This window comes from Bicyclus anynana, chromosome 13 (assembly GCF_947172395.1).
Source record: "Bicyclus anynana chromosome 13, ilBicAnyn1.1, whole genome shotgun sequence".
NCBI classification, from domain to species: Eukaryota; Metazoa; Arthropoda; class Insecta; order Lepidoptera; family Nymphalidae; genus Bicyclus; species Bicyclus anynana.
Genome location: NC_069095.1, coordinates 14,001,096 through 14,013,584, shown reverse-complemented (window position 1 = coordinate 14,013,584; position 12,489 = coordinate 14,001,096). Strand labels below are relative to the sequence as shown.

Sequence of the window (12,489 nt, the reverse complement as noted above, 5' to 3'; positions counted from 1 at the left end):
CGGGTTGCCGGCGTTAAGCTTACGGGCCATAGAGTAGAATGTATTTAAGATTTGCGGGCTGAGGGGAGGTAGTGCTAGTGAGCAAGGAACATATGCTACTGAGTGATTTTATCAAAGACAATTTTTTTTAAATAAATATTCCTCTTTGTCTTTGGCCAGTCTAAAAAAATTCCTAAATGTGTGTTGTAAAATTTTGTTGCTTTGTTTTTCCGTATAATTTTCTCTTTGAGAAAATATTATTGTTTTCTTCGTATTAGAAAATGACAGCAGAGAACGAAAGGGAAATATATCACAAATTAGAAGCTATGAAAGAAATCAGGTAAAGTCGCATAGCATTTGCAGTTTGCACCTGTAGACTCGATCAATAAACACTTGGCACAATATTAATTCCTAGCTTAGAAATGATTTGCTATTCAGCAATAGATTGCATACTATTTTATATCCTGTTTGCCTAAAAGTTGGGAAGGTTCCACTAAATAAAACGTACCAAATTTAAGTAGGTACGTTGGAGAAGTGAGAAGGCGCACCACTGATGATGAACACGAGTCATCGGTTCGAATTCCGTTACTTGCTAATATTTCTTTCTTTGCGCACTGCGATTCCGCGGTCAGCCCATATCATCTACGGATGATCGCTTACGTTCATCTGGATTATAGTACCTAAATCACGTTTGCCAAATCGGTGTCGAGATTCTGAAGCTAAACGATAGTAACTCTAAGATGCGTTTCTAATACCAATTGTTTCGTAATCATGCACTTCCATTAGATTAGAAATGCACCTTACCTATTCAGGTAATATTTAAATGACAATTCTGTAATTTAAATAGCTTAGTGTTGCTCTTGCATGTGTGCTGTGTCCAAGTGTGAAACTTTTAGATCTGCTACACTGTCGCACTTTCGATTTTGTTTTGATGATGGATTTGGTGTTGCGGGAATGCTGTAGGAACAAAACCATCACTCTGGAGCGACTGAAGCGCAGCATCCTGAACGAGGTGCGCAGCGGGGACCAGGAGGGGCGCTGCCTGGCACAGTACAAGCGCGAGATGGAGCTGCTGCAGCAGGAGAAGATGAGCCACGTGGAGGAGCTTCGCCAGATACATGCTGACATCAACGCGGTGAGAACATTTGCTGCTACCCTTGCGCCTTTACTTGTAGACACCAAGGGTATTACTTTTTAAGCAATTACAAATTTATATTTTTAGGATTTTTGAAGTGATGATTTCATTAATTTCATCAGGGAGGATAAACCGTTTTGTACCATAATGCATACGACTCTATAAATTAGAGTGGGCAACAGTTTTATTGCATGTGTTAAAAGATAGTGATATTTTGAAAGGGTAAACTCACATTAATACTAAAAAGGCAAATGTTTGTGAAAGTTTTTTTTTTCTCTTGTTTCTTTGTCTATCGGCGATCAGTCTCTGGACCAAATCCAATCAAATGACTTTTTAGTTTGTGTGTAAGTGTTATTTATTTATTTATTATTCTACAAAATACATATTTAAATTAAGCACAAACTGTGTGAAAGTGTGTATGTTTGTTCCTTCTTTACACTTAGGCTACTGAAGCAATTTGGCTGAAAAATTATATTTTACTCTGGAATCTGGATTAACAAATGTTGTAATCTACTTATCTAGCTTAGCTGAAGTGTGCAAGTTGAAAAAAAGTTAGATTTGAAAACAATACTTTGCTTAGATTATCTACTATTTGCATAGTTTATGAAACTATTTTTTAGAAACTGACAGGAACATCTTCATTGTAAGTGTAAAAGGGTTTTGTAGTGCAAGCAACATTAGTTAATACGGAATAGTATTTCCAAGTAAAATATTATACATTAAGTCATTTTTGACCGTATTGAGACATATCTTAGCAATCCATGGTTTCACCATGTCGGTGCTGGGTCCATAGCGTGGTAGAGAGAAAAACTCTGAGCAAAGTCCAGGACTTGTGGCCACTGGATGTAGGGCTAAGGAATTCCTTGACAATCGATTAACACTCCCCTCCTCCGCTTATGTTGTTCTCCCTGCCTAACCAAATTTGGTAAGATATTATTAGAGCAGCTTTGGTTACCCATTCTAATATAGAACTAGCTACTAGCTACTAGCAAGTTTTAGAGAGATTTTGCTGGTAATCCTCTCACACCTACTTCGACAGGGTACCGACTAACAACTATCCATTCATAAAGTCCAATCAGGTGCAGAACCTAAGATTGAGTAAGGCTTACTAGATGAATTTGTTATTGAACCTGCTTTGACAATGTTAATGAGTCTTTTATTTGTAGTCAATGCTTTTTGGGCTGTAGCTACTGAAAGGCTTATAGCTTCACATATAATTTGAAGTACTCTATCATGATGATGCGAGTAAAGACCCCTATCTAGAAGCACCTTGCATCCAACCAACACATGTCTTGCTGTTCCTATTGCCTCACCTTGCTCACTGAAAAATCTTGCTATGCTATGCATACTAAGTTACTTTGATCTGGGAGAGTCATTGGAAAGGCAAGAATTTTAATAAGGCAGGAGACCTGTTTTAGCAAGGTTACTTTAATGCGACTGGGATGCAGAACTCGCTTAATAATAATCACTCATTTCTAAATTAATTGTGTGCACTTTGTAGCTGTCATTTTAGTTTTGTTGTAAAAAAGAAAATTAAGTAATTTTTTATCTAAGCAAAATCACGAATGCCTGAAGGTAAAAAAAGTCCTTGAATAAAGACAGTAAAATTGTTGTCATAAAATAATTTAATCTATACTAATATTATAAAGAGGAAAACTTTGTTTGTATGTTTGTTTGTTTGATTGTAATGAATAGGCTCAAAAACTACTGGACCGATTTTAAAAATTCTTTCACCATTCGAAAGCTATATTATCCACAAGTAACATAGGCTAAAATCATAAGTTTAAAATCATTAACATAGGCTAAATTTTATTTTGGACAAAAATAGTGTTCAGTAAGATATTTGGGTTTTTCGGACACAAGGTGTAAAAAATCAACCAGAGAAGTGGGGTAGGGGTAGGATAGGGGTAGTTGAAAGTTGACATCGAGTTTCACGCGGACGAAGTCGCGGGCGTCGGCTAGTTCCTAATAATTATTTATGTCAAGTGTCAATATAATAGCACATCAAGAATCTTCTCCTGTAAAATATTATTATTATATACGGTCATTTGTAGCAAACAAGTTGAAAGTATGTTGAGGTAAAATATATTGTATATAATATAGACATCAACAGAGGTCGGCGCATAGGGGAAGTACAGGAATAGTGTAAACAACAGGTGTGCTGTGTAGCAGTGTTTGTTGTGTCTGCAGCTGTGTGTGGCGGAGCACTAGTGAGCTTTGTTTGTGTTCTTTACAGCCACAGCCACATGGTAAACTTGATTTACAGTGAAATGTAATGGGTTGCTCTATTTATTTAGCACTACAAATCCAATGATATTAAAAACTTTTATCTTAAAGTAGACACACATTTAAAAGAGTGACTTTATGTTTATTATTTGATGCCCTGCCTTATTCAACTATCCACTCTCCAGTTGCACAGGACAGAGATGGTTTCATAGCTATGGGTAAAACTGGCAGGTTGATGCACAGTAAAGTTGGTAAAGTATGATGCTGTGCAACTTCGCGTTTGAAATTCATGTTCGTGGACGTTCGTTCGTTCACCTACTGTAACTTCACTGGTTCTGGACTTTGAAGTCAATTTATTGTTAAGCTGGGTAACTAATTAATAAATGGTTGTAATCTGACAAAATTGAACTATATAATAAAAAAATTCAAAGTCAATTTAACTCGTAACTGGTTTAGTTTTAAAATCCTGAGACGATCTGTGTTGATCGCAGCAACGCTCCACATTACAGATGGAGACGGTGATCAAGCAGACAGAGGAGAGCATGTCGCGCAAGTTGTCCAACGCGTCGCGCCTGCACGAGGACTACCGCCCGCTCAAGACGGAGGTGGACCTGCTGCGGCGCCAGTGCCTGGGCCTGGAGCGCCTGCCCGACCTGCACGAGGAGGAGGGCAGCCCCATCACCCCCGAGTGAGTGGACGCCGAGAGGGATGGCCCTCGGATGAGTCAGTCCCTGACGGTCCGCTTGTGTTGCAGCCGCTTCCCGGCGGCGGCGCCCGCGCGCGGCGCGTTCCTGGCGCCGGCGCCGCGCAAGCCGCCGCCGCCGCCGCCCGCGTTCAGGTCTGCTCTCGAACAAGATTTCCTTACCGTCTCGCTGAGGTTCGGTTCCTTCTTGTGTTGCTCTCCCGCGCCCTCCCGCGCCCCCCCGCCCGGCCGCGCGCCGCAGCCTCAGACAACGCTGTCCACACGAGCAGCTCAAGTTATACAGCTTGTTTGGAAACAGGATACATTCCTTGCAGGGGGATTCCAATTTAGTCATGTATAATGCCATGTCTGAAACCATAATTTTTGAGATAATCGAGATTTAAGAGTTTTTATAAAACAACCCTTGTAGTGAACTATTCTGCATTTTGTTTATTATCATGTTGTTTATTGATAAACAATTAACATTTATTATATGCAGGATGTCTCATTATTAATGTATAAAACGCAAATGGTAGATACACCACCTAATTAACCAAATATTAATTTGATTAGTTTTGAACAAATACCTACTGTGAAAAAGTTATATTTTTTTTTTTGTATTTTTAAAAAAAATTCTGTTTTGAATCAATTTATTCAATTCTGTAGCTGCTGAAATTAAGATTTTAAAGATCTGATTTTTGTTGAACATTACTGAATAAATTACCAATATGGTATTGAATATGATACTATTTTCACAAATACCGTTTTATTTGTTTTGTTGAAGAAGTTTTGAATGCAATTATTATTTCTCTTTCATCAAGATTAAAAAAAATATAAAACTGAAGTGTACCGTCTGTTTAAAAACTTGTACTTTACTCATCAAGGTATATAAATCGGTATAAAACTACTCTTTGTAGTTACGAAGTTGCTGGTAAAAATTATGGGACCCGAATGTTCAAATGAAAAAATATTAAACTTCGCACATTCCAACTTTTTTTTCATTTATGTTAATGAAATACAAAATAGAATACAAAACCCTATTATTATTAATCTTAATATTTAATGACCTAGAACATGATTATTTTTGTCAAATAATACTTGTTTTTTTACTTTAACTCATAATATGTTCGGAATCCGGAAAAAAAATAAAATAAAAAAAGCAGTGTTTTCTTGCTAATGATATTTTTTTATAATTATTTGTTTATCAGAAAACATAAAATAATAATTGACTTGAATTGAATAATTGAAATGCAGCATAATTGACTTCGTTGAAATTCGGGTTGTTTTATAAAAACTCTTATATCTTGATTGATTATATCAGAAATGACCAGGCTCGACGTGACTACATTACAAACGAACTTTTCTTTAACCCCCTGCGTGTATCTTGCTTCTGGACATCTGTACATGGTATGCGCCAAACTCGTGGCCCGCTGTGTAGTTCCGTCACAGCCTCAGACTAATTACATGAGAACCTGACTCGCTTTAGTTCGCTTCATGTAGGATGGTGCGGGTGACAGTTCGTTTCATTCTTGAGAGTTCGCAGCGAGACACGTTAATAGTACGTATTATGAACGTCATACGGGCGACTCGCCCTATAGATGCTATCTGAATAACACTTTAGACGTTACTTTTCTGGCAAAGATCAACGATCTAATGCGATTATAAAAACTGTGTAATTGTTGTAATCGTATTTGTCGGTTTATGAACTCCGAGATACCTCTTTGTGTAGTTGAATGGTGTAAAAAATGGTCAACGACGTCTAATTTAGTATTATTAGATTAGGTATACAGACATATACCTGATCTAAGCTTGTTGTGCTCAAAAGTTACGGACAATTTTGTTTGTGTATTTGAATGCGATACTGATCCTTATGTATTTAGTCTGAGGCACAGACTAATCAATAATATACAATGGAGCGCACGGCACACGACGGTGTCGTAGCCGCTCCAAATACAAAATTCGAAAAGTAATACATTCTCGAGTTAGTCGACACGACACGAACCGTCGCATTAGTAATTTTCTATATTATTCAAGAAAAAGTGTCTTATGTTTTTAAATATTTTAAAAATTGTTCACAAAAACTAAAGAAATATGATGGAGTATGTTTTTATTGGTAATTATTGTTTTGACAATCTTAATTTACGTAATTGTTGTTAGTGTTAAATTTTGAAATACAAATTATGAAAAAAGTTATTATATTCGGTTGTCTTAATGGGTTTCACCGGCTTCAGTACTTTGGTTATGCAAAGACTCAGTCTGGTTGCTGTGTGGTCTGAGGTCGCAGCAGGCTCACGGCGCACGCGCACGCGGAGCCGACGTTTGGCGCACGGTGGCGCGCGGCCGGCGCACGCTTGTGTTGTACGTTATGTTGTATTGTTTTACGCTTGTTTGTAATGCGCTTCGTTTTGTTTGGTGCTCTTGGTTTGCTCAGTCGACCGACAGTCGTGCTCGGCTGCTCCCACATCGCACTGCGTTACGTCTGGCCTCAAATATATTTTTTTATTCATTTATAAAAGGTACTATACGTTTTGGCAAAGTTGCCCATCATAAAATAAGACTGCTAGTATTTGTAATTAAATTAAAATTAATCGACTTTTTGGAAAGAATCTGACTTACCATAACATAAGAATGAACTGCATTCTATTTCATAGATGGATCTGTAGAGAAGTTATAAGTGATAGTAGCAGTGTGAGCGAGTAATATTTTGTTGCAATTTGTCCTCAATGACGTATATATTCATTAATTATACTTACGTACTTGTATCAAATTGAATGCTTATTTATTTCAATTTGTAAACGATAACTACCTCTGTCCATGTAAAAGTCTTTTTTTTTATGAAGTATAGGCTTACGCTTGACCACAATCAAGCCTGATGGATGGTAATGATGAGGTCTAAGATGAAGCGCGCTTGCCTAGAAGATGCCTATTCACTGTTGCCTTGAAGATGCACAAATTATACGTGTCAGACGCCGGAAGGGCATTCTACATTTTCACCGCAAATGAGGGTTGCCAGCTGTTTATGAAAAACTTAAATAATATCCAACATTTTCTTATATATTACTTCTAATATATTTATATTGTAATGACGATGACTCTTTGGAAAGTGCTGCGTCACCGACCACTGACAGATGTTAAACATTTTACGGAAATAGGCCTCCACTTGTAAATAACTATTTTTTACTTTTTAATTTAATTAAAAATACTAGAGGACATATTTTGATAGAGATCTATAGCGTCTGTTTACACAAAAATATATTTTGATTATAATACTCCATGACTGTTTGAAACCTGCAGTGGGATGTCGGACCAGTGCGCCTGACGTGCGCTGATGCGAGCGACATTGTGTCGACAAGAAGTGTTTTTCAGATAGCATGGGTACGGTGACTGTTCGTTTTACTCTTGACAGTTTGCCGAGATTGACGATAGTAGCACGTATTATGAACGTCATAAGGAAACTGTCACTGTACCCATGCTATCTGAAAAACACTTTAATCAACCGACAGCCACATCGCTCTCTTGCGTTTCGTTGCGCGACAGAGCGGTACATTTGTCTTCCTGAGAGATGTCGTGGCGCGCAACTTGGGCCACAGGACAGACACGATCTTTTGTAAGATGACGCGCTCGCGGGCCTCCGGTGACTCCCGCTCTTGATCGGTTCAGCTCTGACTTGAGAGCCGACACTGTTGTCCACCGATCGCAATCGGGAGTCGAGCCTGGGGCGCGTCGGACGTGAGAGTCGGGCCCGCGTCGCCGCCCCGTGGCGCGTCGCTCGCCTCACCCCCCGCTTGTGCAGGCAGCAGCCGCCGCCCATGAAGTCCTGCCTGTCGTGCCACCAGCAGATCCACCGCAACGCGCCCATCTGCCCGCTGTGCAAGGCCAAGAGCCGCTCGCGGAACCCCAAGAAGCCCAAGAAAAAATAAAATTCCCCTCGCCGGGCGACGCCGCACCGCACGCGTCCGCCGAGCGTTCGCTGCGTCCGCCGGACGCGTCACGCGACGCCGCGAACTGTCAAACTGTGCGACGGACGCGCGCGACTCATCGGTCGCTCCCGAGCGCTCCGCTTCGGCGCCAGTGCGACGGCCGTTCATTTGAAAACCGTTCCGCGATCGTCGCGCGCCGCGCCCACAGCTTTGTTACAATTTATACATTTGCGGGTCAGTCGAACCGCGCGCCGCGCTCGGGCTCCTCCCCTTTCAAGGTCACAAAAGTCGCATCGGCGTCATTAAACTTAAGAGAGCGTCTCGATTTAGTTGAAGATGGTCCATCACGTCGAACGAACGGTTCGGCGTGAACGGCCGTCCCGAACGTTTCTGTTGTACTCGCGTACTGCACTGTTTGCGTACGCACACGCGTCGTGACGTAATGTGTAGGTATAGAGAGGTAAAGTTTGTGGTGTTTCAGAGGTAATGTTTGCATGTGCTCACACCGCGGAGCGGCGACTAGTTGTTCACATCGTAACTAGCCGACGCCCGCGGTCTCATCCTTGTAGTTCCCGTTCACGTGAGAATACGTGTATAAAATAGCATCGCACACACAAATAACGTGGATTTTTAGTGTTAAAAGATTTTTTTTTAAATTCAGTAGATCCAAAGATTACCACTATTGACCTCTTATAAAAAAAGGACGCACGATCATGTAGAAAATTGCACTCAAAAACCCATTTTTTTGACAGTTTTAAAATTATTGGTAAAGAAAATTATACCTAAAGGCCTTTCTTTAAATACAGCCCAATATCAATAAAATCCCAAATTCAGAGCAAATTCAACATTATGATTTGAGTTTAAGGTTCAATTTGCAAATGCGACTACTTGAATGGAGTGCCAAGAAGTTGTGTTTGGCGCTCATTGAGTGAGGACGTTGTTATCGCAATACCACAAACTTTACCTCTTCATAATATGAGAGACAAGTCAGGACTTGACAGTGATCTCACATCGTATATCAGAGTAGCATTGCATGATATATGCATGCCGGCGCCGCGGACGTCACTTGCCATCGCGTGAGTGGGTGCAGCGCCGGCGCCGCCGGAGCCGTCGATGTTGTACATACTTGTGTAGCTGTTAGTAGTAATGAGTACCTGCGGGTACCATGTTGCAGTCACTAGTCTTTAACTAATTATAGTACTATAATTATTATTCATAACTCAGCGAAGGTGCCGCCGCGCCTCGCAGCTTCTGTTTCTTTTACACCGAATATGATGAAGCATTATCTCAATTAACTATTTATATTCCTACGTATAATCATCACATAAAAGCATAATATTTGTATTATTTTTAATGTCGTAAATCGCAGAAAACACTAACAGGTACAGCGATATATGATAGCTCCGACTAAGTCGCCCAACTAATAAATTGGACACCGGTCATATCAGAGTCGTGATTCACTTTCGGTTGACATATTAAAAAGTTGTCCAACTAAATTGTAAGTGAGCGAGCACCCTCAGAAGGGTCCCAGACTTGTTCGCGCCCCGGGATGTACGTACGTACGAGGAGGCAGATTTTTGCTATTAAGACGACTTATGAAAATGCCTCGTAAATAAAGTGTTGTTAGCTCCCAAAGATTGTTTACTATTAGATATGTCATTTGTCTACAAAATCACCGCAAAAGGTGATCCGAGTTTAAACTCCAAGAGGCCTGGCGCACTCCGTGTTTTAGCAAAAACGTACAGGTACATGATCGCGGTACCCTAGGGGGGCTTGAACAGGCGAGTGTCGCCGCTCGGATCGGACGCTTTTGCATACGCTGCGCGACGTGCCTCGACCGTTCGTTATCGTTCGTAATATTATTAACCAAAAAAATAATGAGAAAAAGATATTGTGCATTTGGTTGCAAAAATAATTATAAGGATCGCAGATTCGCGTTTTTCAAACTTCCAAAGGATGTAGTATGGTAAAAAAAATATTTTAAGTAGGTACATAATTAATAATATCTACCGAATACTTATATTATGATACCATGTACCTGTGCGTTTTTGCTAAAACACGGAGTGCGCCAGGCCTGGTGGAGTCTAAATTCGGATCACCTTTTGCGGTGATTTAGCAGGCAAGTGGCATGTCTAATAGTATAAAATGTTAGTTGGTGCAACACGCCGAGCCGGCACCGCCGCCGCTGGTGACGCAGCGCAGTGGTTGCATGCTGTGACTTGAACTTTACTGATTTTCTGCGTCTTACGAAAATTTTTTAACTAGCGAACGTCCACATTAAATGTTTTTCACAAATCTACCAATGAAAGTTCCATTGAATTCGTTACAGATATTAGCTCAGATAGACAGACATGACCAAAATTTTTTAAAAAAAGCTTGATTATGTTTTATTAGTATCGTGTAAATAATTATAAACATTTGAGTTATTTTGGAATAGTGGATAGAAGCAGGCGTTACTTTGCGGAAGTTCATCATGAATAGATAAAAAAATATTTATTTTGCTATCATCCGCAAAAAAACTGTTGATGCACGTTGTAGTCAACATCTCCTGAGGATGCTCCGGTCTCGGGTGAAACGTACGTAGAGAGTTTTTTGTTGCATGGGTTCGTCGGCTTTTCGCGGATGATAGCAAAATAAATATTTTTTTATCTATTTTGGAATAATAAACAGACACTTCAATTGAATTTATACTTATGTATTAATAAATTAACTAATTCACTCGATTGTATTGTAAATTATTTATTTATATTGATAAAGTTGATGAACGGTGGAATAGTCCACCGTTGTGTGAGCGGCCCGCGCAGCTCGGGCAGCGGTCGCCAGCCACTAGATGACTCGATCGTACAAGTATCGTCTGGCTGGTGGGAGGCTTCGGCCGTGGCTAGTTACCACCCTACCGGCAAAGACGGCCAAGCGATTTAGCGTTCCGTATGATGCCGTGTAGAAACCGAAAGGGGTGTGGATTGTATTTTATGCTCTTCACGTTTTTCAGTGCAACTACTGGATCACAGTGCCTAGTGGCAGTCTTCATACTGTGACGATCGCGTAACCGTAAACGCGAATTTCTAAGGAATTAAAACAGCGCCATCTAGTGGCACTGCACTACTGCACAACTATTTCAATTCCTCACAAATTCGCGTTTACGGTAACGCGATAGTCACAGTATGAAAATATTGGAAACCGCCACTGGGCACAGTGTTGCAAGACGGGGACACGATCAACTCGACTGCAACATTGCGGCGGTACCCGTCAAATAAGGATTTAACCTCGGAATGAGAGCTAATAAGACATAAAAAAATAATAAAAACTCGCTGTAGGTCAAGTTACTCAAAAGGTAATTAATTGGTCATAAAAATCAGTATTTCGTGATTATCTCGTATAGCTCCAATGATGTTAACATTTATTATTGACATTATAGAGCGTTAACGTACCTACCCGGTCACGCTTCACTTTGACTAATGTGCGCTACTTCCACCCTACCCTACCCTACTGCTATCCTACTGCTATCCTACCGCTGCCCTAACCCTACCCTACCGTACACTTTTCTATTTTTAGCTTCCTACCTTGAAAACTGCGAGAAGTCCCATGTAAAATTTCACCCCCCTCTTTAAGGGGTTGGGGGCGGATTAAAAAAAAAAAATGATTCATGCATGGTTTTTTTTTTTCACTAGTCACATTTAGTCTCCACACCATTTTTTATCTTTCTACCTTGGAAATTGCGGAATGCTCCATACAAACTCCCCCCCCCCCATTATAGGAAAACGGGGGGTCAGAAAGAGACAAAAAGTAGCCTATGTCATTCTCCATTCTTTCAACTATCTCCACTTACAAAAACACGTGAAACCGTCGCTCCGTTTTGACGTTACAGACGGACAAACAGACACACACACTTCCACATTTATAATATTAAAAATATATTAAAATAGAGCATAAAATTGGTGACAAATTCTGCAGAGGTAGACTGGTACTAATATTTTTTAAATTTAAACTATTTACAATAAATACGACATGTCTCATGATAGCTTATGAAAAGTTCGAGACGACTTTTAGAACACTGAAATGAAGGTACCTACTTGCACGAGCTCATTATCTTTCAATCCGAGGTTGAGCTCGTAAGTAGCTTTGACTGGCGTTGTGTTGTGTTGTGGAAATGTAACGTCGCGTGTAAATACTTCTCAGTGTAATAAATGAATGTGTGAATAATATTTGTTTTTATAATATACAATTTTCATGTCATACGGTGTTTTCTTTTTTACCTTCAGTAGGTAGCTGAATCAAAATTGATTTTGTACCCGAGTGTTATCCCTACTCTGACCAGTGATGCAGATTGCTGGTGAGCTACATGCCTGTTTCACAAGTGCTCTTTTCATCAATTTACAGGTCTAGGATTAGAAACTGATGCAAAGAACTCAGATGCACCAATGTTGTAGACTTGTAGAGTCATTTGGTTTGATGGAAAAGTGGATGTTGGGGTCTCTTGTGCTGGAAATAGCGACCCCACCGTAAAGTGGACCTTCGGGGAGCCGCTGGGTGCAGGCGGGTCAAAA

The 12,489-nt window shown here is 40.2% G+C and overlaps 1 protein-coding gene across 3 annotated transcripts; it reads left to right on the top strand.

Annotated features, from left to right (window-relative positions):
• Window positions 1–94: 94 nt before the first annotated feature.
• On the top strand, window positions 95–12,178 carry LOC112044502 (zinc finger C4H2 domain-containing protein). 3 transcript variants are annotated; one of them, XM_052885160.1, is made up of 5 exons: window positions 95–319; window positions 943–1,114; window positions 3,850–4,028; window positions 4,095–4,178; window positions 7,816–12,178. In XM_052885160.1, exons 1-5 carry the CDS (start codon window positions 261–263, stop codon window positions 7,940–7,942), a joined length of 621 nt encoding a protein of 206 aa, XP_052741120.1. In that variant the 5' UTR covers window positions 95–260; the 3' UTR covers window positions 7,943–12,178. The 3 variants fall into 3 exon arrangements, with proteins under 3 accessions (XP_052741120.1, XP_023936146.1, XP_023936147.1); XM_024080378.2 differs by having other exon boundaries at window positions 96–319; window positions 4,095–4,217; XM_024080379.2 differs by lacking the exon at window positions 4,095–4,178 and having other exon boundaries at window positions 96–319.
• Window positions 12,179–12,489: the final 311 nt, after the last annotated feature.